This window comes from Budorcas taxicolor, chromosome 2, assembly GCF_023091745.1.
Source record: "Budorcas taxicolor isolate Tak-1 chromosome 2, Takin1.1, whole genome shotgun sequence".
NCBI classification, from domain to species: Eukaryota; Metazoa; Chordata; class Mammalia; order Artiodactyla; family Bovidae; genus Budorcas; species Budorcas taxicolor.
The window spans coordinates 133,806,653-133,832,657 of record NC_068911.1 but is presented as its reverse complement, the minus strand read 5'-3'; the positions used below and the strand labels follow the sequence as shown (position 1 = coordinate 133,832,657).

The following is a 26,005-nucleotide window of genomic DNA, read 5'->3' as shown; positions in this document are numbered from 1 at the left end:
AGTCTAGAAATATCTGAAGGCAGCTTTCATGATGCCCCACCACTCCTCTCTCTGCAGTGGTTTCCAACCCCTTACTCTCCCATCACCATCTCCTCACCAGGTTCCAGGGTGTCAGACAGAACCCATGACAGGGAATCATTTGGAATCAACTGAAGAGCTTTTTCAATAGAAACCTGTTCTCCCTCCTTTCCCCGTATCCTAAGAACTTCTAATACATCATTTGGGGGTATGTAAGGGAAGGGGTCATGTGTATTTTGAAGATCTACATCTGGATTCGTCTGAGGTTGAATCAACTGACCCTGGAGTCTTCCTCCCTGTTCTGAGCATTACCGTCTAGCGGTGGTCTGAACAGTCTGTGCTGGGGGAGGCCTCCTTGTTTTAGGTGTTTCACTTCTGCAGTCCATGGGGTTGCAAAGCGTAGGACACGACTTAGCAACAACAATGCAGCCTAAGATTAAATTAGTTTCTCTGAAGGTCTTATCATGAAATTAGTGAAACCATGACATTCTTTTCCCACTTATATTGCTACTTAGCTATATGACTGAACTTGGCTTTTCTTTTAAATATGTTATTAAATAATGTTTGCTATATTAAATGTTTATTGCACTGTCATTTCAATCTGCTGAGACCCATGTGCACACTGATTCTGCCAATGCCTATTTCAACATTTTGCTGAGATTAAGAGATAGGCGTAGCAGGCCTTGTGATGGGCCCAGAGGACATACAGCCATGTTCCGGATCTGGTGGCTGGCCAGACTCTTCAGGTGCTTCAGCAGTGCTTGGTACGTCTGGGTCTTCTCCTCTGGGAGTTCGGAGACCCTCTCAGCCAAGATGTCCTTGACGTGGGCCAGACTGCAGCCAGCACCTATTGTCAGTCCTGGAAAGCAGGAATGACAGTAATAACTAGCAGGAGGCAGACTCTACTAGAATGTTCCATGACCCCTTTCTGACTGACCACAGTGAAGCTATGCCAAGCTGTTTTGTGAATAAGGGGGATAAAACTGATAACATTAAAAAAGTCAAAGGTCTTCCAATTGCCAAGGTGATTGTGTAAATCAACAATGCCTCCACTGCTGATTTGCCCCTCTGTAGGTGGCTTTGATGTTCAAAATCTTCAACACCAGTTCTAGGAGGGACACCAGCCAATCAGAATGAATACAGTCCATACAAGGAGCTGCCTCCGGTATTACTTTGGGTGTTGTTGAGTGTGGGAGAGTGGGGTTCCCAGGGAGGGGCTAGAGAGTCAGGAGAAATGGGAGAGCATCCTGGGATCAGGGCAATACTACTTGCTGCTGCTAAGTCGCTTCAGTCGTGTCCGACTCTGTGTGACCCCATAGACGGCAGCCCACCAGGCTCCCCCATCCCTGGGATTCTCTAGGCAAGAACCCTGGAGTGGGTTGCCATTTCCTTCTCCAATGCATGAAAGTGAAAAGTCAAGGTGAAGTTGCTCAGTCGTGTCTGACTCTTAGCGACCCCATGGACTGCAGCCTACCAGGCTCCTCTGTCCATGGGATTTTCCAGGCAAGAGTGCTGCTTGCTAGTCCCTGCAATAAAGCCTTTTCTCTTTGCAAAACAAAACAAAATAAAAAAACAAAACAAAAGAAACTACTATTTGCTAGATGGCAAGGAAATAACTCAGAATCTAAAAACTGTTGCAGGCTTTCCCTGCAACAGTGTATAAGAATCTGCCTGCCGTTGCAGGGGACATGGGCTCCATCCCTGATCTGGGAAGATCCCGCATGCTGTGGAGTAACTAAGCCCCTGTGCAGCAACCACTGAGCCCATGCTCTAGCGCCCTCATGCCTAGAGCCGTGCTCCACGACAAGGAAAGCTGCTGCAATAAGAAGCCGGTGCACTGCGACTGGAGAGTAGCCCCTACTCGTCACAACTAGAGAAAAGCCTATGCACAGCAATGAAGACCCACCGCAGTCAAAAGAAAAATAAAAAATATATATATATATAAAGAGAATGGCAAATATTTATATACAAAAAAACGGAGAAGGCAATGGCACCCCACGCCAGTACTTTTGCCTGGAAAATCCCATGGATGGAGGAGCCTGGTGGGCTGCAGTCCATGGGGTCGCTAGAGTCAGACACGACTGAACGACTTCACTTTGACTTTTCACTTTCATGCATTGGAGAAGGAAATGGCAACCCACTCCAGGGTTCTTGCCTAGAGAATCCCAGAGATGGGGAAGCCTGGTGGGCTGCCGTCTATGGGGTCACACAGAGTCGGACACAACTGAAGCGACTTAGCAGCAGCAGCAGCAGCATATATTAAAAAAAACTGTTGCAGTCGTACTTGTGAGTATTGATATCGATAGTCGCATGGGTTCTGGGTTTCTCTGTAGTAGGGATGTAAAGGATTCAGCTCAATCTTTGAAAATGAAGAAGTCACCCAAACCATCAGAAGGTGACTTAGTTGGCCTTGAAAAATTAATCTTCAACTTCCCCAGGGGTTTGTGGAATGAGTCACTAACACATAGGGTATGATTTGGTCACTTCCAGGGCTGTGTTCTAACTGCTATTAGTCTGTTTTGTTTTTTTTAAGCAGGTTGCAGACTGGGCTTTGATTTTTCTCTTATGGATTAACCTTGGAGAATATTTCACTCTCCCACATAATTTTATTTTAATTAATATTAAAAATGATCTCTTCGTTTCAAAGGCAAACCATTCAACATCACAGTAATCCAAGGCTATTCAGCTGAAGAAGCTGAACGGTTCTATGAAGACCTGCAAGACCCTCTAGAACTAACACCCAAAAAAGATGTCCTTTTCAGTATGGGGGACTGGAATGCAAACGTAGCAAGTCAAGAGATACCTGGAGTAACAGGCACATTTTGCCTTTGAGTACAACATGAAGCAGGTAAAAGGCTAACAGAGTTTTGCCAAAAGAATGCACTGGTTATACTCTACACATGGACATAGCCAGATGGCCAGCGCCAAAATCAGATTGATTATATTCTTTGCAGCCAAAGATAGAGAAGCTCTATACAGTCAGCAAAAACAAGACTGGGAGCTGACTGTGGCTCAGATCATGGACTCCTTATTACCAAATTCAGACTTAAATGGAAGAAAGTAGGGAAAACCACTAGACCATTCAGGTATGACCTAAATCAAATCCCTTACTATTATACAGTGGAAATGAGAAATAGATTCAAGGGATTAAATCTGATAGACAGAGCACCTGAAGAACTATGCACAGAGGTTCGTGACATTGTATAGGAGTCAGTGATCAAGACCATCTCCAGGAAAATGAAATGCAAAAAGGCAAAATGGCTGTCTGAGGAGGACTTACAAATAGCTGAGAAAAGAAGAGAAGCGAAAGGCAAAGGAGAAAAAGAAAGATATACCCATTCAAATGCAGAGTTCCAAAGAATAGCAAGGAGAGATATAAGATATAGGTAGAGATACCAAGGGAACATTTCATGCAAAGATGGGCTCGATAAAGGACAGAAATGGTATGGACCTAACAGAAGCAGAAGATATTAAGAAGAGGTGGCAAGAATACACAGAAGAACTGTACAAAAAAGATCTTCACGGCCCGGATAATCACGAAGATGTGATCACTCATCTAGAGCCAGACATCCTGGAATGTGAAGTCAAGTGGGCCTTAGAAAGCATCACTACGAACAAAGCTAGTGGAGGTGATGGAATTCCAGTTGAGCTATTTCAAATCCTGAAAGGTGATGCTGTCAAAGTGCTGCACTCAATATGCCAACAAATTTGGAAAACTCAGCAGTGGCCACAGGACTGGAAAAGGTCAGTTTTCATTCCAATCCCAAAGAAAGGCAATGCCAAAGAATACTCAAACTACTGCACAATTGCACTCATCTCACATGCTAGTAAAGTAATACTCAAAATTCTCCAAGCCAGGCTTCAGCAATACATGAACCGTGAACTCCCTGATGTTCAAGCTGGTTTTAGAAAAGGCAGAGGAACCAGAGATCCAATTGCCAACATCTGCTGGATCATTGAAAAAGCAAGAGAGTTCCAGAAAAACATCTATTTCTGCTTTATTGACTATGCCAAAGCCTTTGACTGTGTGGATCACAATAAACTGTGGAAAATTCTTCAAGAGATGGGAATACCAGACCACCTGACCTGCCTCTTGAGAAACCTATATACTGGTCAGGAAGCAACAGTTAGAACTGGACATGGAACAACAGACTGGTTCCAAATAGGAAAAGGAGTACGTCAAGGCTGTATATTGTCACCCTGCTTATTTAACTTCTATGCAGAGTACATCATGAGAAACGCTGGACTGGAAGAAACACAAGCTGGAATCAAGATTGCCGGGAGAAATATCAATAACCTCAGATATGCAGATGACACCACCCTTATGCCAGAAAGTGAAGAGGAACTAAAAAGCCTCTTGATGAAAGTGGAAGAGGAGAGTGAAAAAGTTAGCTTAAAGCTCAACATTCAGAAAACGAAGATCATGGCATCCGGTCCCATCACTTCATGGGAAATAGATGGGGAAACAGTGGAAACAGTGTCAGACTTTATTGTTGGGGGCTCCAAAATCACTGCAGATGGTGACTGCAGCCATGAAATTAAAAGACAGTTACTCCTGGGAAGAAAAGTTATGACCAACCTAGATAGCATATTCAAAAGCAGAGACATTACTTTGCCGACTAAGGTTCGTCTAGTCAAGGCTATGGTTTTTCCAGTAGTCATATATGGATGTGAGAGTTGGACTGTGAAGAAGGCTGAGCGCCGAAGAATTGATGCTTTTGAACTGTGGTGTTGGAGAAGACTCTTGAGAGTCCCTTGGACTGCAAGGAGATCCAACCAGTCCATTCTGAAGGAGATCAGCCCTGGGATTTCTTTGGAAGGAATGATGCTAAAGCTGAAGCTCCAGTACTTTGTGCACCTGATGCGAAGAGTTGACTCATTGGAAAAGACTCTGATGCTGGGAGGGATTGGGGGCAGGAGGAGAAGGGGACGACCGAGGATGAGATGGCTGGATGGCATCACTGACTCAGTGGACGTGAGTCTGAGTGAACTCCGGGATTTGGTGATGGGACAGGGAGGCCTGGCGTGCTGCGATTCACGGGGTCGCAAAGAGTCGGACACGACTGAGTGACTGAACTGACTGAACTGAACTGATAAGATCTATATCTATATCTTATATAAGATATAAGATCTTATATATCTTATATATATATATATAATCTTATATATCTTATATATATATATATATATAAGATATAAGTGAGCAATGTAAAGGAATAGAGGAATACAATAGAATGGGAAAAACTAGAGATCTCTTCAAGAAAATTAGAGATGCCAAGGGAATATTTCATGCAAAGATGGGCACAATAAAGGACAGAAATGATATCTAACAGAAGCAGAAGATATTAAGAAGAGGTGGCAAGAATACACAGAAGAACTATAAAAAAAAAAAGATCTTCATGTCCAGATGACCACAATGGTGTGATCACTCACCTAGAGCCAGACATCCTGAAATGCCAAGTCAAGTGGGCCTTCATCACTACAAACAAAGGTAGTGGAGGTGATGGAATTCCAGATGAGCTATTTCAAATCCTAAAAGGTGATACTGTGAAAATGCTGCACTCAATATGCCAGCAAATCTGGAAAACTCAGCAGTGGCCCCAGGACTGGGAAAGGTCAATATTCATTCCAATCCCAAAGAAAGGTAATGCCAAAGATTTCTCAAACTACCTCACTATTGCACTCATCTCATACACTAGCAAAGTAATGCTCAAAATTCTCCAAGCCAGGCTTAAGCAGTATGTGAACGATGAACCTCCAGATGTTCAAGCTGGATTTAGAAAAGGCAGAGGAACCTGAGATCAAATTGCCAACACCTGCTGGATCATCGAAAAAGCAAGAGAGTTCCAGAAAAACATCTATTTCTGTTTTATTGACTACACCAAAGCTTCTGACTGTGAAGATCACATTAAACTGGAAAATTCTTACACAGTTGGGAATATCAGACCACCTGACCTGCCTCTTGAGAAATCTGTATGCAGGTCAGGAAGCAACAGTTAGAACTGGACATGGAACAACAGACTGGTTCCAAATTGGAAAGGAGTACATCAAGGCTGTATATTGTCACCCTGCTTATTTAATTTATATGCAGAATATATGAGGAATGCTGGGCTGGATGAAGCACGAGCTGGAATCAAGATTGCTGGGAGAAATATCAATAACCTCAGATATACAGTTGATACCACCCTTATGGCAGAAAGCAAAGAGGAACTAAAGAACCTCTTGATGAAAGTGAAAGAGGAGAGTGAAAAAGCTGGTTTAAAATTCATCATTCAAAACCTAAGATCATGGCATCTGGTTCCATCATTTCATGGCAAATAGATGGGGAAACAAGGGAAACAGTGAGGTACTTTATTTTGGGGGGATCCAAAATCACTGCAGATGGTGACTGTAGCCATGAAATTAAAAGATGCTTGCACCTTGAAAGAAAAGCCATGACCAACCTAAATAGCATATTAAAAAGCAGAGACATTACTTTGCCAACAAAGGTCCGTCTAGTCAAAGCAATGGTTTTTCCAATAGTCATGTATGGATGTGAGAGTTGGACTATAAAGAAAGCTGAGTGCCAAAGAACTGATTCTTTTGAACTGTGGTGTTGCAGAAGACTCTTGAGAGTCTCTTGGACTGCAAGGAGATCCAACCAGTCCATTCTGAAGGAAATCAGTCCTGAATATTCATTGGTAGGACTGATGCTGAAGCTGAAACTCCAATACTTTGGCCACCTGATGCGAAGAACTGACTCATTGGAAAAGACTCTGATGCTGGGAAAGATTGAAGACGGGAGGAGAAGGGGCCAACAGAGGATGAGGTGGTTGGATAGCATTACCGACTCAATGAATATGAGTTTGAGCAAGCTCCAGGAGTTGGTGATGGACAGGGAAACCTGGAGTGCTGCAGTCCATGGTACCACAAAGAGCTGGGCACGACTGAGCGACTGAACTGAGAAATGAACTTGGCGCAATACGTTCCCAGCCCTACCAACATACCCACAAAACTAACATCACCTGTTGCTTCAGTGATCATAGTTAACCTAATTGATTAGCAAAACTACTAGCTGCTTCTTATTATCTATATGCTAAGCAAATCTTGAAAGTGAAAGTGTTAGTCACTCAGTCGTGTCCGACTCTTTGCGACCCCATGGACTGTAGCCCACCAGGCTACTCTGTCCATAGGATTCTCCAGGCAAGAATACTGGAGTGAATTGCCATTTCCTCCTCCAGTGGATCTTCCCGACCGAGTGATCAGACGCGGATCTCTTGCGTTGCAGGTGAATTCGTTACCGTCTGAGCCATCAGGGAAGCCCATAAGCAAATCATGCCTAAAAGTAACTATACTGCTCCTCTGCCTGGAGTGTCTCTCAGCTTAGAGTCCATACCCTGTTTCTGCATCAGTATCTCATAAAAGGCACATGGGATCTGGTCCCATCGGTGATTGTCTATTGCTTCCTATCACCACAAGTTCCAGTAAAGCTTTAACTTCCTCAAAATCTTGCCTTCCATTTGCCTGCAGGGGCACTGGGCATACCATGCTTGTTTCCTACCATACCATTCCTCCTATCATATGGATCCAGAGCCATATTAGTAGAGAAGAAATTAGAGACAAAGATTTTTATCTGGTTATGGTCAGCAGCATCACACAGACTGGCTCGACCATCTGTTACTTGACATAGATAGAAAAGAGAAGTTCAGGGACTTCTCTGACGGTCCAGTTGTTAAAACTCCCTACTTTCACTGCAGGGTTTGATCCCTGGTCAGGGAACTAAGATCCCACATGTTGCATGGCCAAAAATAATAAATAAAAAATAAAGTGATAACCTAAATTAAAAAAAGGCAGGCAATGCAGTTCAGCCCCAGGGGAGAGTAAAATGTCTGCTCTCTTCCCTATTGCTTAGGTCCTGAGAAGTATGGGTTTCAGACTCAGGCTGAGTTGAGACAATCCATTTTAGAGCCTTTTGTTTGATTCTTTCCATTGCTCACAGTACCCCCTCACTTTGTGTCAGGCATGACACAACTGTACTGAGAAAATTCTATTTACTGAACTTCTATTCATATTTTGTTCCACCTTTGGTCACAAAACCTAGCTTGCATTTCAGGGGTGTTGAAAAGATCTTTATATGATCCTCAGAACATGGGTTTTATTTTAACTCCATGCTTTTCAGAGTTTGAGGGTCTATGGGTTTAAGATGCACTGACTTCCTATAGCACTTACTGTACTAAAGATTTTGAGGGGGGAGGGGGAGTATATCCAGCCAAACAAGTAGGTGGCATGGATTAGCACACAAAATGTAAACAAACGCAAGCTCTCACAGATATTTATTTCCTGGGGTTGCTGGTGGTGGTGGTGGGGCACAGCTGGCTCTGGTGTAACCCTCCCCTACAAGTGTCCTTCACTCCTCTGGGCCTCAGGAAAAGCTTGGGCATCCTGAGAAAGGTCCCTGGAGGCTTCTAGAGGTGACTCACACCCAAAGTTTAAGGGGCCCCAAGAAAAACACATGGTTAAGATTTTAGAATCTGCCTCTATCTTGCCTGCTGAGTCTAAACTGACAAAGAGCCAGTTGAAGAGCCAGTGGGTTGGGCCTGGGGGGACAGGGAATGGCAGTAACGATGGGAGTTCTGGATTGGACATGGGAGATGTGTGCCTTGGTGACCGGCCACCAGCCAGTTTGCAGACCTTGGGCCAGATCTCTTTCTTTTTGTCCTGGCCCTGTTGGAGGAAATATAGGGGGCTTGGTGGGATGGAGAAAGTCTCCCCCCTCCTACAAATAGAGGAGCATGTTTTCATCTATTTGGAATTGTTTGAGGACTGAATTGTGATGCTAAAACAAGTTTGAAAATCACGGGCTAAACCATGGGCCTGGGGTGGAGATGAGGAAAAGGGTTGTCCTGTCTTGACTGTCTGCTTAAATTATTAGGCACTAATAATTTATTATTAAATTAGTAGCCACTGGACCACCAACAGACTTTGTTGGTGGTCCAGTGGCTAAGGGTGGTCCAGTGGCTAAGACTCAAACTCAGGCCAAAGCAGGGGGCCTGAGTTTGATCCCTGGTCAGGGAACCAGATCCCTTAGGCCACAGTGATGACTGAAGACTCTGCAAGTCGTAACTAAGACCTGATGCAGCCAAATAAATAAATGTTAAAAAAAAAAAGGGTACTTGACTATACCCCCAAACCACCCACTTTACTCTTCTCACTTCCTCTTCTCTCCTGCTCTTCTCTCCAACCCCAAGATTTCAGATATATCTAAGCACGCTCCCCTCATTTTCTGAGTGGTGTGTGGATGTGCTACTTAAGTGGTCCCAAGGCTGAAGCTGTGAGGCTGTGGTGCAAAACCAGGAAAGGTCCCTTTCCTTGCAAATGGATGGGTCGGGGTCAGGGAAGGCAGGCTTGCTGGTGTGCAGCACAGTCTAAGTTTGGCTGATGATGGTTGAGGCCGGGAAGGTAGGACTCCGGGATGGCAGTGATACTGCCAATGTGGGTCCCTTCTCTTGCCCACCACGGATCTCCAAAAACACATGATGGCCTACAAGTCAGTCTGGGCTAGAGCTTTCAGTCCAGCCAACCTCCTTGTTGCCTGAGTTAAGGAAATCATTATGACCACTGCATTCCAAATTCAAGTTCCTGGCCCACTCATCCATTTAGTCTTTTTTTCTTTCCATTAAGTCATTTAGTACATATATGCATGTACCTTAGACAAGCACATGTATGCATCTGCTGGATGAGAGAAGGAGTAAAATAAAATTCTTTTCGTTAAAGGGGTTGCTGTGCACCTTGAAGGCAAAGTCTTGGACATTCCCTTCCTACTCTATGGGTGCCACCTTGCCTGATGAAGAGTCTGCACATAGTGGGCCCTTAAGGATGTTGCAAATGACTGAGGGTGCTTCCCTGGGCAGGTTTCTATCTTACTTGGCCTTTTGCCATTGCCCCTAAGAGACAAGTAGCATCTGAATGCCAGACACTAAGTTAAATACCTCCTGCAAACCTGCCTCCCTCCCTGGAACTGACCATCCAAGTGATAGATAGTACTTCTCTCTTGCTGTCTTCTCATTAAACTGACACTGCGAGTTTATTGCCTTTGTGTCACCGTGCCTTTTTATTTTGACCGCACTGAGACGCAGACATGTGGGGTCTTAGTTCCCAGGCCAGGGATCAAACCTGCACTTCCTGCATAGAAGCATAGTCTTAACCACTGGACCACCAAGGAAGTTCAATCACGGCTCTTTATAGGCGAGAATACTACAGGTGACTACAAGGTCTTGAACGACATCATCCAAATACCCCATATTCTGTACAAAGCTTCTGATAGTAAATTTTCATGGTGGGGATATAATATCATATCAGAAAAATGTCAAAGAGTTGGAAACAAGCCAGTCAAGATAAAGGTATGATGAAGTTCTAAACTATTTAGTGTTTAGTTTAGTGCAAATGTTTAGTGCAGGGATTGGTTCATGGATATTTTACAAAGAAAACCCGGAACTCACCATCATTTGTTTTAGATACCACATTCAGCTCAGAAATCCTAGCAGGAGAGAGGAGAATTGGGTGAAAATGTCCTTTAGATCTCATGGCAGGTCCTAAAAGTAAATGCAGTACATATCTTAGAGAGGGGGAGTTAGGAAAAAGAAAATGCGGTTTTTTGGCATTGAAAGTTTCTCATTAAAATATTCAGATGCATATACATGTGACAGCAGTGGCCATACACCCTGCCAAGTAATTTTCTAGCACGTGCGCTTCCAGTATACGTGTTTATTTATACTCATTACGTGAATATAAAAATAGGAAATAAAATGGATGAGGGATCCTTAGAAGACTCTAAGGAGATGTGTATAGCGGTATCTGAAAGAGCCAAGACTTGCGAAACACGCCATGGCCTTGAGCAGTCGAATGGAGGTGTGGACTGTACCCTGGGCACAGGATGGAATAGCACGCTTATGTGCAACCATGTGGGCAAGTCCCAGCTCAAGAATGTTAAATGCACAAAGCGAACTGTAGAGGAGTAATGCTGTGTCCATCCACTTAAGCGAAGTTCAAAAATATGCAAAACTAAGCAACACATTGCTTAGGAACTCAAATATACGGGTATAACACGTAAGAAACAGGGACGAGGTGGACCAACACCATATTCAGTCTAGTGAGCACCCCTGAGAGGAAAGGGAGGGGAGGGACTACGGTCTGGGGGGGCCCATGGGGCAAACTTCTTGGTAAAGCTCTGGTTCTCAAAGTGAGTGTGGTGATAACTGGGTATAGATTGTTAATATATCCACCATATTTCATAAAATTCTATTTTAGTTATTCAATACCTAATGGAAACAAAATTTAAAAGGACAAGGTAAATTAAATGATTAACAATCGTTTAATACTGCTGCACACCTCAAGGGTCTCCCAGGGTCTGTGTATATTGAATTTTGGAGGCTATTTTATTATATGATAATACTATCATATTTGTATTATACTTTTAATATTATTTATGTAATGTATATTTAAAAGTATATGCAGTATATTGTGTTTTTTGCTCAGTTGTGTCTGACTCTTTGCGACCCCATGGATTGTAGCCCGCCAGGTTCTTCTGTCCATGGGATTCTCCAGGCAGGAATACTGGAGTGGGTTGCTATGCCCTCCTCCAGGGAATCTTCCTGATCCAGGGATCGAACCTGGGTCTCCTGCATTGCAGGCAGATTCCTTACCATCTGAGCCACCTGGGAATATGCTAGTATTTATACACAGTATATATAAAAGGTAATGTATAAATAATTATTTATAATACACAATATGAGTACATTTTATAATACATTATTATACTATAACACTTTTATAAAAAATGATGATGTCTTTAAAAAAAGTAGTTTTTGTAGACTAGGGGACAGGAAGTCCAGTTCAGCACTAAGGCCCTGACAGTGGTGTGAGAACCGTTGTAATCACTCACCCAGTGATGTGTTGCCCAGGATGAGCGGGGCTTCTGGGTGTTTTGCTTTCAGCTCCAGGAGGTCTTTGAAGGTCCCAGGGGAGATCCAAGTAACCCTCTCTCCATGAAAGGTCAGGGTTCGCTTTTCTGGGTCCTCTGCCATTCTCTAAGTGCAAATAACAAAGGTGTGTGCATGTGGGCACATCTGTATTCCTGGGTTATGATAGACTCCAGGTGGAGGTATGTTTCTCTCGAGAGATTTCAGAAGTTCTGGGTTCCCCCTGACCAAAAAGTATTCAGTATACCATTGGCTAATGCTTGAATTTCCATAATTAGATATTTACTCCTTTAGCTTAAGACTTGTTCATGTGTAGTGCTTTGGAGGAAAGTGAAAGTATGAGCTGGCATCTGTCATTGACCCTTCAGTGTAGATTAACTTAGCATAATTTAGAATCATGGCCTTAAAAAATAATAATTATACTGATACTCCTAAATTAGAATCTTCAGTTTTACGTCTGAAATCCAAGCTCACATACCTGAATGAGTGCTCAGTGTCTCTTCTTGGATGTGTAATAGGCATCTCAAATTTAACATGTCCAAAACTCAGTTCTTCATACCCCATCCTCCTCCAAGTCCCCTCAGAAAGGATTCCCTAAAGGAAAAATCCCCTGCTCCTCCAGAGGTCTTCCCCTTCTCAGTAAATGGCCACTCCCCTTTCCAGCTGCCCAAAGCCCTGGAGTCAGCCTTGACTCCTTTCTCTCCCCACACACCACATCACATTCATCAGGAAATCGTGTCGGCTCTTCCAAAAGTGTATCCAGAATCCACTGGCTCCTCACCATGTGCATGCTGGCTGCCTGGCCCAGCACCACCATCCTCAGGAGGGCACAGCTGCCCTAACAGGCTCCCTGATCCTTCTCTCACCCATCCCCAGGCTATTCCTGTCCCAGCAGCCCAAACCACCCCAGATCCCACCCATTACAAGGTTAACAGGAGCGTACCCCTCTTATGTCCAACCTCTCTGATAGCTTCTCATCTGACGCAGAGTAAAAGCCAAGCAGTCTAAGTCCAGGATGGCCTGCCCCCAGCCCTGCAGCTTACTGACTTCTCTGGTTCTCTGAGTTTCTGCCAGGCTGGCCCCCGCTCTATCCTTGATCAGGACAGGAGTTCTCCTCTCGTTGGTATCTCTGCACTTGGTGCCCCAACACCTGGATGGCTCTTCCCCACCATGACCCGTTCCCTCTCCTACTTCAGAACTTTCATCAAATACTACCTTTTCAGAGATGTCTTCTCTGGCCAGATATTGAAAATTGCAACCCCCTGCATCCTATCCCCCTTCACTGTTTTATTTTGTTCTCCTTATCACTTGCTAACACACTATATAACTTATCTATTATCTATTTATCCATTTAAACTTTTTCTTTTATATTAGAGTATAGCCAGTTAACAATGTTGATAGCTTCAGGTGCATGGCAGAGTGACTCAGCCATACATACACATGTATCCACTCTCCCCCAAACTCCCCTCCCATCCAGGCTGCCACATAACATTGAGCAGAGTTCCCTGTACAGTAGGTCTTGTTGGTTGTTCATTTAAAATATAGCCGTGTGTACATGTCCATCCCAAACTCCCTAACTATCCCTTTCCCACACACTTCCCCACTGGTAGCTGTAAGTTCCTTCTCTAAGTCTGTGAGTCTGTTTCTGTATTATAAATAAATTCATTTGTATCATTTTTTAAAGATTATTTGTATAAGGGATATCATCTATTGTCTTGTTCATTGTGTGTTTCTCCAATCAGATTAGTCTCCTTGGGGGCAGGTCTTTGGATGAGTTTTGTTCCCTGTGTGTATTCAGTACCTAGAACAGTGCCTGGCATGTTACTGAATGATTACTATTTGTTGAATGTATGAATAAACATATCAGAACCCCTTCAGAAATACATATGTTATCGAATGGAACAAGTGGATGTTAGAGAGGAAAGACAGAAATGCTGACAGAGGGAAGGCTGAAGAACTGGGAGGCCCTGGAAGTGCCCCTTGAGGTCAATATCTGGGAAGGGCTGGAAAGACCGAGTAAGAAGCTGAGAAAGACTGGATTGATTGGGGCAGTCAATAGGGATACATTGCAGATGACAATGATGGAAGTAATGACAAAAACGGTTAAAATATAGCCTCAGTTGAGGCTTTGGGGAATGTGTACAGGGCATCAGCCAGGGCTGGCTGAGCCAGGCAGGGACAAGCATTCTGATCTGATAAAGAATTTCTACAATTTGATAATTTCACAGGATGGAAAAGGTGGTTTTTAAAAACTGGGCTTATTACCAGTGACATTTCAATAGCACATAAAACACCCAATCCCTCTTACCAAGAGTTCCGGAGGAAATATGAGCTCCTGGGTAGGGTCCAAGGGCTGGAACTCCTCTTTCACAAATAATTCTGTGCAAATCTTTATAAAGGGCAGAAGAAGATGGTTCCATCAGTCAGGCCCAATTGGAAACAGCATCATCATTCTTTACAGTAATAAGGCAAAATGAACACAGTAATAGCTCCAACTCTGCTTGTATGGGCAAATAGTTCAAACCAAATATTTTTAAATAAGAATTGTGTTGACACTAAAGAAAAGAATATCCTATGACCAGTTCAAATAGTATCCTGCAAAATACAAAGACCGTCTATGAAAAACAATCAGAGGTCAATTAGTTTGGGAAATCCTCTTCCCTGTGCCCCAGCCGCTACCCCCTCATCTGTTAAGTTAAGATTCAAAATGTGAAAAACTCTGAGAAGTCCTGTAATTTAAGTAAAACATGACTCTGAACATATATGCTCTTGTGTGAGCACACACATACTGCACTTGCTTTAATAACACTAGTTGGCATTTATGGAGTGCTTACATTCCACGTGCTTTCTACACATATTAATAATTCACTTAATCCTCCCAACAACTGTACAAAGAAAGTAAATTGCCATCTCTATTTCATCTATTAGGAAACTAAAGCATGCTGAAAAGTTACCCAACTGCAATCCTCTCTAAATTAAATATGTTTTAGTTTTGGAAGCGCTTATTCTCAAGCAGTTTCCTAAAGAGTAAGGCAAATCAGGAGAGAACTGTGGGGTGCAGGGCTGGAAGGATATATAATGGGGAAACCTGTGGAAGATGGGCTGGCCGAGCATGGCGGGGGGTGGGGTTGGTGGGATGGCGAAGACAGATTTGAGTTCATTTTCAGCTCTGCCATAACTTGGCTCTCTGACCCTCTCAATAGAAATGTACTTAATCTCTCTAAAGATTAAGTAGAAACCTATTTTAAAAAACTGAAGTATAGTTGATTTACAATGTTATACCAATCTCTGCTGTACAGCAACATGACTCAGTTTTATACCTATTTACATTCTTTTTAAAATATTCTTCTCCATTATGGTTTATCCTAGGGGATTAGATATAGTTCCCTGTGCTATACAGTGGGACCTTGTTGTCTATGCATTCTAAAGGCAACAGTCTGTAAATACCAACTCCAAATTCCCAGTGAAATAATGACTATTTTGAAGGGTAATTGTGACATGTAGATGAAATGCTCTGCCATGTGTCCAACACTCCCCTGCTTTTCCCTCTGTCTCTGTAAGGTCTTCCCCAGATTCTGGAAGGAAAACCTGCATTATTCCTTGTGTAGGTCCTTAGTAGGATCCCAGACTGAGACATACCTGCCAACATCTAAAGGACCAGTTTTTGCCTTAGTTGGAATTAGAAGTGTAGGCAGTACCTGGGGGCAATAATGTGGTGTGTATCTATAACCTAGAAGTAAGATAGTGTCTGAGAATTAAAATGGAAAACAATGAATCTGAGCTGAGGAATTAAAATTCCCCTAAATAGGAGCTAGGCCAAGACTTCACAGTTAGCCCATGGAAGACAGTAACACAGCTTTAAGAGATGGGAGTGTCATGGGGCAGACACGTGCCATCTAGTAGGGCTACCTGATGGGTGGAGAGGGGTCTTCTGTGATGTTACCCTTATGATTATCAATGGCTCTGCATCCACGCTCACCAAGCAATCTTCCCCTTATATTGTGACCTCCTGCGTGTGCTTCCCTACAGGAAAGGATGTGGCTCAGTGACCATAAGATCCACCTTAAAATTGTGTTTCTCTTGATAAATGAATACTGCGGCACAGTCCAGCTTAAATATGTTCTTTTGAGTTTGGTTAAAGTGATTCAGGTGGTTGCAGAGCCCAATCATGTGTGCTCTGTGCTTAGTCACTCAGTTGTGTCTGACTCTGTGATCCCATGGACTGTAGCCCGCCAGGCGAGCCCGCCAGGCTCCTCTGTCCATGGGGATTTTCCAGGTAAGAATACTGGAGTGGGTTGCCATGCCCTCCTCCAGGGGATCTTCCCAACCCAGGAATGGAACCCAGATCTCCCACATTGCAGGCAGATTCCTTACCACTGAGCTACTAGGGACAGATTGAATTCTGGAGGCTACAAAATCCAGACTTTAGAATATTTTTAGCCCTCCAGGGGGCACTGATCCTCTGTGAAGTGGTTTTCCAGGGTGTAGCCTGCCTTCCTGGGGAACACCCCTCTCTTCCATTGCACAGCTTCCTCAGACAGAAATAAAGTGACAGGGGAGGCCGAGAATGGAAATAAGGTAGGTGTTAAGGGTAAAAACAGAACCAGCAGGGAATGACTGGGCTCAGTTTTGTGTAAGGGCAGCTCTGTTCGCTTAGCTTTCCATGTCTACAGGGAGCAGACTCTATTTTTCCTGTCTTCTCCCTAGGAATTTTCTCTAAATAATTCCTATAAGAGCTTGGCAGTGGGTCTTTTTTGGGAAACTAGCATCTCTCAGAGAGCAAAGCCAGAGACTGGGGTGTTTCAGGCTGGATGTCCCAGCTGTGGGGGCCGTGACTCGCCGTCTGAGTGTGGACTGGCTCCCCAGCCTCCCTGAGGCAGCAGTGCCCTCTCTCTGCAGGGGGGGAGACAGTGCGAGAGGACAGGACGGCAGGAGCTGGGTCAGGCAAGGACAGGACTCGCAGAGTTGGGGCAAGTCTTTGTTCTCTGACCTAAACCGGCTTATGTTTTACTGTTTCAGCCTTCCGGAGAGTGAAGAGGCAAACCAGAGCGCGAGCTTTCAATCACCTCTTTCCCCTGCTCCCAAATGAAAAGTGTTCCATTTGTGCCTCCACTTTGGACGTTTGTGAAAGCAGAGAATGACCATCAGCACGCACAAGCACAGTTCAGCACTGGTGTTAAGTGATACTCTTGGGGAGAAGACAAAGCAAAGGGACCCACATCACTTTTCCTGCCAAGCGAAGAAGAATCATTTTCTCCCAGATCCAGGCAGCATTTTCCTGTTCCTTTCTGTTGACAGCCATTTGACTCCTAGGACAGAGAAATGCCTTGAGATGAAAAACTTAAAAAAACCCAAACCTATTAAAAAAAACATTATTTAAAAAAAATTTTGAGTATACTTGCTTTCCTGGAGTATAATTATGTTAGCTTGTGCTATACAACAACGTGAATCAACTCAATTATGCAAATACATATATATATATACATATATATCTTCTTCCTCTTGAGCCTCCCTCTCACCACCTGCCTCTCCTATGAAAAACTGTCTGACGTGTAAATCAGTGTGTGCCTTAAAGGGTCTGGCGATTGAAATGAGGCTCCCAGCTTTTAAAGTCACTTTTGGTGGTTTTTATTGGAATAGGGATAATCAGAAGATCTTTCCTTTTTACTTTATTTTAAAAATATGATTCAGATACAGAACATATAATGTAGATAGAATATATAATACATTTACAACATTGAATAAATAGCATAAACAATAATAAAGAATATGAAGAACTGTAAAAGAAATAAACTATCATTACGGATAAAAATTTTTATATAATATATATTTGTACTATATTTATAGTTAGTACAATATGCCTTTTATTTTGACTTTTTGTTCATTTATTTGCCTGTCATTAAAGTCTTTAAAATATATTTTTGTTGATGGCGTATTAATCTATTTTCTGGCTATTCCATAAATATATTTGTAAAATTTGCCATTGATGTATACTTAATTTTTTCCCTATATTTTATAACTACAAATAACATAAACACTTCTGTTCATTGCAGGTATGGTTTTGTGTACATCTCTGAATTTTTTTTTTAGGTGAATTCCTAGTTGTAGAATCACTTGATAAGATGTTTTTCAGAGCAATAACAACTGCTAGTATCATTCTCTGCAAGATTTGACAACATTGACTATTATCATTTATATAGGGACCTAAAAAAGAGAAAATAAAAAGAAAGAGAAAGAAAGAAAGCAGTTTTGGAGCCAGGTCTCCCCACCATTTGCAATCTGTATGGCACTGACTGGGAATGAAAGGACAATCAATGAATTTTGAAGCTGGTTTCCATTTGCTGGTTCTTTCATTTCCCATTTCTCCAACCTTACTTCTTGTATTTTATTCCTCAAATAGTCTCTCCTAAGTCTCTAGTAAAATACTTTCTTCCAGATACTTTAATTCTCTGTCTCTGCACAAATGTCTCAGGTTGGCAGCTTCCTGGTTCTGCCCAAGAAGCAAAACCAGCTGAGCCAAGCCAGTAGCACTTCCTCTCTCCAGCAAAGCTCTGAGCTCTCATGACAGACCATGAGCGAGTGGTAACAGAAGCAGCCAGTCTCTGCTTGTCTAGCAGATAAGCGCGTTGGGTATTCCTGCTCTGGGGCTCGCTTCCTTTCACCTGTTAAGGTTCCTGGGGCCTGTTGGCTGCACGGTGGGTCTCTGACTACAATTTTTCCTTTATCCCCAGAGGCTGTGCCTGGAAAGGTGGATAACATCCATGTTCCAGAGGGAGAGAGGTTGCCTTTAACTTCATTTGTATTTCGCAAGTGTTTTTCCGTTTACACCAGTAATTTGATGGCTTTACAAGCCATACATTTATTGCTCAGCTTGTCAACCGCTGGCTCCCCCGTGTGGCAATAGAAGGTGGGACATGCACGGGGGATGGGCCTGGCTCTGAGGAGTGGGACATACCTGCTGGTTCATTTCTAGGCCCTTGTCCACTCTTCATGAAGCTGAGGCAAGAGTACAGATGGAGGCCCTGGCCTGGGGCCTGCTGCTCTTCCCTCCTCACCCTGGCTCTGGGTGTGCACTCTGAGGGGCCTCACACACCTGTGAACCAGCCTGCAAATCCAAGTTCTATGTACTTCCTCCCTGAATAGCCAGTGTTTGGCTTCTGGAGCACATGCTGGCTGTTAGGATCTTCTCAAGGAAGATGACTAGGGGAGTAGGCCTGTTCCTGGGAATGGGGTCAAGACCATGTCTGGAGCATAGTCCAGAAAAGGGTGAAGGCTTGAAGTGAATAAGTCACTTTGGCCCTGTGGCCTCCTGAGATTGGCTGTACGGGTACTAGCAAGGGGTTCTCTGAAGTTTGGGATCCCCCTTGCTTGGGTCCAAGGGTAGTACTACCTATGTCCATCCTGCCCTCTGCAGAGGGTGATCAGATATGTTTGTCTGATCTCCCTGGCAAACACTATTTGTAGTGTCGATGGCATCCTCGATACAGTAGTAAATATTTGTTGAGTTCTAAGTGCTAAGCAAGACTTTGCTACGTGCCTGCAATTTCTCCTTTGATTTTCACAGCAGCCCAGTGAGGTGTCACTATTTGGTGGGGGAATCTCTCTGCACTCTGGTATTTGGGGTGAATTTTGGATTCTACTAAGCCTTTTTGGCTTCTTTATTTGCTCACACTTTCTCAGCTGGTCTGGATTCTTGGGACTAACCTTGCCTCCCCCAGGCAAACTCTGTGTCTTTGCTTGTCTCCTTGGGTTTGCTGGAGACCTCCTCCCTGTCCTGTCCCGATGCCTTGCTGAAATTGTCATGGAAGATGTCTAGCTGGCTGGCTAGATCACCTGGCTTCCCGGTGGTGTGATGTTGAGGGTGAAAAGTAGTATAACACCCACCCTTCCCTCAACAAAGAGCTTAGACTCCTGTGAGTTAGATGGAGCTACTGATAACTCAATCAGTCTTCCTTACGATCTATTTGCATGGTCTAAAAACTCGACTCCTGTGTTCCCAGCCTAGACCATCTGTCACTGTCATTCTTTCTCTGTGGGTGCCTCCGCAGCCCCCTACTCACCAAACAAAAGGTCTTCCCGCTTGCGAGAATTGGCCGATACCCAGTGCAGCGGCACAGGTTACCTAATCAGAGAAAAAGCAAAGTTATCAGTATGTTTTATTTTTAGTGATTTTTACTTTATTTTTCTTTAGAAAGTTGATATGAAGACAGGTGTTTTGTTTTTGAGAATATTTGACTATCTGCTAGGCTGTTCACTGCTTTTTCCTTCCTCTTAGAGAATACCCTTCCCATCACCTCAATTCTAGTTTCATTCGCTGTTTGAAAGAAGAGGATAGTCTATCTGATGAGCTCAGTTGCATCCATCTATTAAATTATTCATTCATTCAACGTATATCTATTGACAACAACTATATTTCAGATACTATGTAAGAGGCAAGTGATTCTAAAACAGGAAAATATGCGTTGTTTCTAAGGCTCTATATGAGTGAAGTATCATGCCTTGACAGCTTGTTAGTAGAGCCCCTCCACATTAGGTCACTGCTTCAGAATTTCCTAGGGTATTTGTTTAAAATGCGAATCTCTGGCCTTTCTCCAATTCTAAATCAGAATGTCTGGGGACAAGCCCAGGAATCTGCATTTAAGAGGTCTGTGGTGATTCTATTGCATGGGAAAGTATGAGAGCCTCAGGTTTCCAAGGGATGAAGGCTTGGGGGAGGCTGGGGTGGAGGAAGGTTAGTGTGGAATTGAGGTCATCTGGAGAGGCTTCACAAAGAAGCTCATGCTGAAGGATGAGAAAGAAATGGATTGATGGAGAGCACAGGAGGGGCACTCGGGGTTCACAGAGCAGCGCAGGCAAAAGTGGAAACGTGCGGAGGATGGAGGGCTGAGAGGAGACTGGCCAGCGGGGAGTCACGTAGCTGAGAAGGAAGAATGAGTTTGGGAGGCCAGCTGTTGGGCATCTCTGAATGCCGGGTGAAGGAGGGTGGGTGCGGCCACGTGAGGGATGAGGAGTTGTTGAAGGACCTCACGCAGTGGAAGGACCTAAGGAAGGCAGGATTTTAGATGACTTGTTTGGATGTCCTGTAATGGAGCAGAGAGTAAAGGAAGTCCACTATAACTGGAAGACTAGGAGAGTGTGTGGGGCTTACTCTTCAGGCCTCAATCTAAGGATTTATGTATCTAACAGATGTCTTTTTTTTTTTTTCACTTTATTTTGCTTTACAATACTGTATTGGTTTTGCCATACATTGACATGAATCTGCCATAGGTATACATGAGTTCCCAATCCTGAACCCCCCTCCCACCTCCCACCCCATATCATCTCTCTGGATCTTCCCTGTGCACCAGCCTCAAGCATCCTATATCTTGTATCGAACATAGACTGGCTATTCGTTTCTTACATGATAGTATACATGTTTCAATGCTATTCTCCCAAATCATCCCACCCTCTCCTTCTCCCACAGAGTCTAAAATTCCGTTCTATACATCTGTGTCTCTTTTGCTGTCTCGCATACAGAGTTATCGTTACCATCTTTCCAAATTCCATATATATATGTTAGTATACTGTATTGGTGTTTTTCTTTCTGGCTTACTTCACTCTGTATAATAGGCTCCAGTTTCATCCACCTCATTAGAACTGATTCAAATGTATTCTTTTTGATGGCTGAGTAATACTCCATTGTGTATATGTACCACAGCTTTCTTATCCATTCATCTGCTGATGGACATCTAGGTTGTTTCCATGTCCTGGCTATTATAAACAGTGCTGTGATGAACACTGGATACACGTGTCTCTTTCAGTTCTAACAGATGTCTTGTTTAGCAATGGTTGATGACCCAATGTGAGGTTTGTTGAGAGGAAGCAGAAGTTGCTGCATATGTGAATACATGTGTGCATGCGTGCGTGCGCGGTCGCATCCAACTGTTTGTGACCCCATAAACTGTAGCCCTCCAGACTTCTTTGTCCATGGAATTTCCCAAGAATATTGGAGTGGGTTGCCATTTCCTACCCCAAGGGATCTTCCCGACCCCAGGATCAAACCTGCGTCTCTTCCATTGGCAGGTGGGTATTTACCACTAGCGCCACCTGGAAAACCCATGAGGTTAACTGTTCCTGCAAAAAGGATATGTCTATGAACTCCTCTTTAGTAACTTAAACCCACTGTAAATTTGAAAAGATCTTTTCAATATGTGAAAGGCTGTGTTATGGGTTGAATCGTGTCCCCAAAGATGTGCTGAGATTCCAGCCTTTGGAACCTGTGAATGTGACCTTATTTGAAGTTCTGCAGAACTGCAGATGTAATCAGGTGAAGAGGAAGCCCTATTCATCTTAGGGTAGGCCTTAATCCAGTGACTGGACTAGAAAAAGAGGAAAATCTGAACATAGATACACAGGGGAGAAGGCCATGAGTAGATGGAAGAAGAGATTGGAGCGATGAATCTCTAAATCAAGGAGGGCCAGGACTGCTGTCACCCACTAGAAGCTGGAAAGAGGAAAGGAAGAGTCTCTTCTAGGGCCTTGATTTCAGACTCTTTGCCTCCAGAACCATGAGAGAAGAAATTCCTGTTGTTTTCTTTTCCCAAGTTTGTGGTGCTTTGTTATGACGGCCTAAATGAAGGCAGCCAGGTAAAGTCACTGGATACGGAAGAGAAGGTGGGGCGTTAAAATGGGGGTGTGAGCCACTTGTTTGGGCAGCAAGTGCTCTGATGAGCAGCTGCTAAGCTTGACATTCTCTGCTTCTGGCGAAAGTGGCTACTTCAGAAATAATCGAGGGGGCCCCTGAGTGGAGCTAGGGTGGCATGGTAGGGGGAAGCACAGCCTGACACATGCCCCCGCCTGGTCTCAGGTCAGACCTACCCGCCAGGGCTTCCAGCAGTTGCTCCTCAGAGGGCTGTGGGTGGTTCCTCAGCAGCGTGTACATGGACATCACCATCCCAGGGGTGCAGAAGCCACACTGGGTACCGTGGCTCTTGGCAATCCTCTCCTGGATGGACACAGGCATGGTCACAGGCCCTGACTTCCCACTGTCACCTCCCACCAGGGTCCAGGTCAAGTGTCTCCCTTGTCACAGTGGAACCCCCTCCCTGAGCAGTGCACCCTCACCTGGGGCAGAGTCGGCCAGCATCCCCTTTCCTTGGCTGCTCCCAGGGGAGGTGACCCGGGAACCGTGTCCTGGCATTACAGTTGCTTCGCAAGCTCAAATGTCCAGATCCCTCTAATAGGGAGTTATTGGTGCACAACCTCTATTCCCAGAGTGAGAACTCTCCAGAAATCAGTAATGACAAGGGATGTGTGTGTAATTTAAAAAACAGTTTTATCGAGCACCTCCACATCTTTCCCAGCTTGGTTCTGAGCAGGGGTCACTTCTTTCTGAGTAACTAAGAGACTCTCCACTATGGACCTTATATTACTCTCTTCTCTAAATTCTTCTGTGTGGATCAAAAGGAGCTCTACTTTCAAAGGTCCAAGGTTTTGGTCTGTGTTCTAGATCCTGGCTATTTAAAGTCCAGTCCGTGGACTGGCAGCGTTGTTGCTGGTCCCACCTGTGATCTTGTAAGAAATGTGGGACCTCAGGTCTCTGTTTTAAACCTTCTGAATCAGGATGTGCATTTTTAGAAAGCTCCTGGCTGATTGATTTTTAGGCATATTAAAGCTTGAGAAGGCTTGCTCTGGATGCAGACCTTAGTGTAATCCGAGGATTTGGGCTTATCGGTCTTGGGGTAAGCATCCTCTCTGACATTCTCAGAGACTCTAGTAAACTCTGCTGGGTCTTTTGCCTTTGCTGACATTCCTGGAATTGACTCCTATGTGGTTAAATTCAGATGACTCCTGCCTGGTAGCACTTGCAACATTAGTGTGTCTGAATGTATGACTTCCCAAACCCCTGTGCCGATAACTCAGAGATTGCTGTGTTTCTGCCCATACGTGTCACAGTACTCTTAAAACTCCATGCCACAGGGAATAAACCTAAATTTTATCCTGTCATCCTCGAGATGTTTTATTCTATGCATAATACCCTCTGTGTAATATTTATTCTGCATTACAGTCTAATATACATTAATTAATATTTTGATCATGCTGTTACTATTCAAGCAGACAAAATAAGAAGAAAGATGATCAGCTAGTGAAATATGGATGTATTTCTAGGTTTCTTTTAAGTCATTTAACAGATATTATTATCTGGATCAATGTGTATCTAAAGCTTCTACTTTCTGGACCACAACGTAGAAGCCCTAGGCGGCACAGTCAACACAGCTTTGATTACAAAGATAGGGTTAAGAAGTGAGAAAACTGGGATGTGCTCTTACCTGCACGGGGTGAAGCCTGGTTTTGATGCTTCCAACACCTTCCACAGTGGTGACAGCAGCCCCATACAGAGAGCAGATGGGCACCAGGCAGGCAGTGACAGAGAAGTGTCTTTATGTGAGAAGCACAGGGAAAATCAACAGGAGTAAGACCGTTCTGCCTGGTGGGAATGTGGGAACGAAGAAGTGCAGCAGAACCCCTCCCCTCAACCGGCCTGTCATTCAGTCTAGAGGGTGGGGAACTGGAGGGGTGACCAGGAGGGAGAATTAGAGTCTTGTCCGCTGACCGTATCATCTGTAATAACTGAGGTTCTTAGGGGGAATATGGGCATTCTGAACCTCAGAAACACTTTCCAAGCCTAGAACAGACCCAGCTGGATCTGGATTCAGTGGGAATGGACTTGTCTCATCAGGAATAAGTTAGATGTCAATTATTACTCATTACAGCATTAATCCCATAACAGGTAAAAGGCCCACCTTGTCTTTTAACCATATTTGAGAATTTTTTTTTGCCTGTTTATTTTCAACTCTGTATAAAGTTATTCAGCAGAGTTGGAAGGCCTGTGTCCTGAGGCCATTTTTCGCAATCTTGGGCCTGTGGATTTGGGAGCAGTCCAAGTACTAGAATCTGGCCCTTAATGAAATGCTGAAATCATGGGCTGGGTTCAGTCTAACAATAAAAACAGCCGGAAAATGTGGGCCTGAGTTCTTGTTCTATGGCTTACTAATTGTATGACTGAACAAGTCCCTTCATTTTTCTGAACCTCAGTTTCCTCACCTGTCAAATGAATGTTTGGCCTAAATTGGAGTTTCATTTTTTTTTGGCCACACCACACAGCATGCGGAATCTGCAGCATGCCAGATCTTCCTCCAGCAGGGATCAAACCTGTGTCCCTTGCAGTGGAAGCACAGAGTCCTAACTGCTGGATCACCAGGGAGGTCCCTAAGTTGGGGTTTCTTAACTGGGATGCATCAGTGGGCCTTGGGAGATCCGTGACCCCCTGGAAACTGTGTAAAACATTATTAGTTTCTTTTTGTGATTAATTTTTATTGGAGTATAGTTGCTTTACAGTGTTGTGCATTAGTAGTTCCTGTAAAAGCACAAGCTTTTATCAGATTTTCAGAGAGGTCTAAGACCTGGAGAGGGTTAGAATCACAAAGCTGGAAGGCCTCTGAGATCGTCCTCAGCTGTGAGAGAATGCGAGCCTGACTTTTGGGCGTCTGGGTGGATACCTTATCTCCTGGGATGTGGGGTCTCGCTTAGACACCATCACGGTACAGGCACCGCAGCCTCCTCTTCCGCAGGCGTACTTGGTTCCTGTGAGGCGCACTGGGAGGGCCGGTCAAGGAAAGACTCCTGGTGGACAGGTCACCTCCATTAGAGCTTCCTCCCTAGGGTGTTGCTAGTGAGGAAAGTCTCCTTTGTGGAGTGAGATGCAGGTCTGAGAAGACATTCCCCTGCCTCCAAGCCTCATTTAAGACCAGTCTGTGTCTTACTAGCTGTGTGATGCTGCACACACAGACCTCTCCCTACCTGTTTTCTCACTAGCAATGAGGGAAAAGCAGTATCTACTTGATCTTCACAGGCTTATCATAAGTATCTTGTCAGATAACAGAAGTAAAAGCCCTTAGGAAAATCCTATTTCATTACAGGTAGTCTTCTGGGTTCCAATTACGTAATTGGAAGAGAAGCATTTATTTTTAGCAGGTTAATGTATTGCTAGT

At 44.0% G+C, this 26,005-nt stretch overlaps 1 protein-coding gene across 1 annotated transcript in view; it reads right to left on the bottom strand.

The window, feature by feature from the left end:
- Nucleotides 1-26,005, bottom strand: part of LOC128060881 (aldehyde oxidase 2) — a 108,232-nt gene that overhangs the window by 78,344 nt on the left and 3,883 nt on the right. Inside the window, exons 3-11 of the mRNA XM_052653244.1 lie at nt 25,514-25,610; nt 24,284-24,392; nt 22,833-22,959; nt 20,036-20,097; nt 17,195-17,284; nt 14,284-14,364; nt 11,939-12,083; nt 10,497-10,589; nt 726-877 (exon numbers count right to left, since the gene is read on the bottom strand). Coding sequence (XP_052509204.1) covers nt 726-877; nt 10,497-10,589; nt 11,939-12,083; nt 14,284-14,364; nt 17,195-17,284; nt 20,036-20,097; nt 22,833-22,959; nt 24,284-24,392; nt 25,514-25,610 — 956 coding nt within the window. The remainder of the gene's footprint in view (nt 1-725; nt 878-10,496; nt 10,590-11,938; nt 12,084-14,283; nt 14,365-17,194; nt 17,285-20,035; nt 20,098-22,832; nt 22,960-24,283; nt 24,393-25,513; nt 25,611-26,005) is intronic.